The sequence below is a fragment of the Priapulus caudatus genome, unplaced genomic scaffold (assembly GCF_000485595.1).
Source record: "Priapulus caudatus unplaced genomic scaffold, Priapulus_caudatus-5.0.1 Scaffold158, whole genome shotgun sequence".
In the NCBI taxonomy this organism is placed as follows: Eukaryota; Metazoa; Priapulida; class Priapulimorpha; order Priapulimorphida; family Priapulidae; genus Priapulus; species Priapulus caudatus.
Window position 1 is genome coordinate 94,082 of NW_014577219.1, and position 3,261 is coordinate 97,342.

Below are 3,261 nucleotides of genomic sequence, written 5' to 3' on the forward strand. Positions count from 1 at the left end.
GAGAGAGAAAGCGAAAAAGAGAAACTGAGAGAGAACGAGAGAGGGGAGTGAGAGAGAAACAGAGAGAAAGAGAGAGAGAGAGAGAGAGAGAGATACAGGCAAGAAGTCCGATCATACAGTTCGCCAGGTAACAACAAACAGACAACTGAACATGCTGTGTGAGAGTCTACACAGTGAGGAAACCTGATCCAAGCAACAACACATCCAATTCGTTAAGAAATTCTATCGACATGATCGCTTACATGCTGAACAGTTTGTCCAATGACAAAATGTTCCTTGAATTAAGGTATGAAATGTGAAATACAACCATCGATACAATGGAATGTGCAGCAGAAACGCAGGGATGTAGCATAGTGTTTTGGTTTGCTTTCGTATTAAATAATGGTACGGGAAGGATGTACTCACATTTTGCGAATAAACACACTGAGCACCATCGACTCGTCGCTGAGACCCAGAACCTCTGACAATCGTTTGTACACCTAAAAACCATCGAAAAATATATAGAAGAATACATTTCTTTGATATCTAGAATTATGGTAAAAAAAAGTCTACGCAACCATTTTCTTGACTTGCTTTGAAACAAAACAGCTGAAAAAATCATCTCTGAGATGTTTCTACATTTCAAATTAGGCTCACTCTACCAGACTGATCCACTAACTAAATTCCTATCAACATACTTCATGCAATGCACAGTCATTTACATTAACTTAATGAAACACTGCAACGTTTAAAAAAATCCTCCCTCGTCCCTTGACAGTTACCCTGACAACAGGAATGTTTCTACCAAAAGTTCTTAAAAATTCAAAAACAAACAATCTTCAAAAAGTTGTTAACAATTTAAACAAACAAAACAACAACAACAACAAATGTACCAGACGTACCTTCGATGTTTTCTGCCCCTGGTCGCCGACGTATATTTTTCTGAATTGTTCGAAGAAGCTCAGCATGGCGAGGTCGAGCTTCTCGCAGCCGCCACTAGATGTCAGCCTCGCATCGGTGAGTTGCATCAGCTGCAGCACCCTGTAAACAACAGAACATCACGCTACATACGCAGAATCGGACAGCGAAAGACGACCGAGTAGGGTAACAACACAAGTCCCAACATCAGGAGGCCACAAGGATCTTAGTATCTGGCTTATAAGTATTACTATGCACGACTAACTAGGAAGCAAGGCACTTTGAATGGCCTTATTTTTAACACCCAAAACTTTTGGATATGGAGTGTGAACTCCATCTAATCCTCAAACGTGTGAACAAGAACACATCAGCGAACAGCACACACAGGTAGAACATGTGCAAACATCACACACGTGAACCTGTGCGAACAACACACATACGCACATGCGCAAACAACACACATATAAACACGCGCACACAACACACATACGAACACGTGCAAACAACACACAGGGAGAACACGCGCTAACAGCACACATACGAACACGCGCAAACAACACACATACGAACACGTGCACACAGCACACATACGAACACGTGCACACAACACACATACGAACACGCGCAAACAACACACGCACAAACACACAGAAACAGCACACAAGCGAACATGCACAAACAACACACATGCGAACATGCACAAACAACACACATGCGAACATGCACAAACAACACACATGCGAACGTGCGCGAACAACTCACCTGCACACCAGCTCTCCATCCATCGCGTCGTGTTCGTCTGCGCTCGTGAACGACACACGCCCGCCGATCGCCGCGCCGATGATGTAAACAAGCCACGTGAGTCGCCCTAAACAACAACAACAACGTCAACAATGTCAACAACAACGTCAACAACAACGTCAATAACGTCAACAACAACGTCAACAACAACGTCAACAACAACGTCAACAACAACATCAACAATGTAAGCGACGTCAATAACGTCAACAACAATGTCAACAATGTCAACAACAACAACAACGCCAACAACATCATCAATGTCAAAAACGTCAAGAAAAATGAATTTCAAAATGTGAAACTCTTAGGTCTCAACTCGTGAAGATAGACACACCTTCCTGCACGGCAATGTCGAACGTCTGTGTCTGTGACGACGTGGCGCTAACGAGTTGCTGGTACGTCTGCGCTGCTTCGTCGAACAGCTGCACGAGCAGCGAGCAAGTCTTCTCATACTCACACCGACCTATCGTAGACAGCTGCCGGACAGCAATAAAGAGAGCGGTGAGGAGAGATAGAGAGAGAGGGGGAGAGAGGGAGAGAGTGAGAGAGGTGAGGAGAGAGAGAGAGGAGAGAGAGAGACAGAGAGAGAAGAAGAGCAGCGAGCGTATATAATATATATATATACTAACGAAATAGAGAGGAGAGAGAGGAGAGAGAGACGAGAAAGAAGAGAGAGAGAAGAGAGAGAGAGAGAGACAGAGGAGGGCGTAGAGAGAGATAGATCAGGCAGACGAGCCGGCCCTTCCAGGAGAGAAGAGGGTGAGGACGAGCGAGGCCTGAAAGCACAGAGTGGTCAAGCGGCGTGAGAGAAGTGAACAGCAAGACATGCCGAGGAGCCAGGGAGGAGCGAAAGCAAGAGACGGTCAGAGAGATACAAGACCAGGAAACCGAAGCAACGAGTGCGACGAGGACGCCAGAGGGTTTTGAAAACGAGAATAGAAGAGCACCTGCCACGAGCGTGAGGCGCGAGAGCGCTGAAAGTAATAGTGACCAAGGAGTGAGCACATTGAAACCGACAAGAATTGTCGAAGACGACGAGGGTGGAAAAATACGAAAAGAGTGGACGACAGAGAGGGACGGTCGAAGAATAGAAAAGCTGGTGACGGCACCCCCCAGAGCGGTACACAAAATAGCAAGGCCACAGGTGGCGCAGAGCCAAGAGGTGAAAGAAATAGAAGGCGGAAGGAAATAGATCACGCTTCAAATTCCTTACTTAGCAAGTACCATTAACACTAAGATGTATCGAGACACCCGCGTCTCGACAAAGAACACAAGTGGCCAAATCGTCAACGCCTAACCACCCAACCCAAAGCCAGAATTCGACATACAATTTTAATCGTTTGCATATTTCGGCAGAAGTACCGATGTACAAGTGTTCTAAGACACGTCAGTCACACTGCAGACGCTTACCGTTATGCGTGAAGTATAAGTAAATGCGAGATCGGTTAGAAGATTATTTGAAATCCTCACGTTAAATTGTGACCATGACGCGATGGTTTAATAATGGCTTACTTGTTCCAGTTGCTGAATGAGCAATCCTGGATCGTCTAGCGGATCATCCACACC

General features: G+C 45.5%; 1 protein-coding gene across 1 annotated transcript in view; it reads right to left on the reverse strand.

Moving 5' to 3' along the window:
- Positions 1-3,261, reverse strand: part of LOC106806396 (exportin-7-like) — a 31,834-nt gene that overhangs the window by 9,543 nt on the left and 19,030 nt on the right. Inside the window, 5 exon segments of the mRNA XM_014808320.1 lie at positions 406-479; positions 882-1,020; positions 1,660-1,765; positions 2,030-2,171; positions 3,208-3,261. The exon segment at positions 3,208-3,261 is cut by the window's right edge and continues 1 nt beyond it. Coding sequence (XP_014663806.1) covers positions 406-479; positions 882-1,020; positions 1,660-1,765; positions 2,030-2,171; positions 3,208-3,261 — 515 coding nt within the window.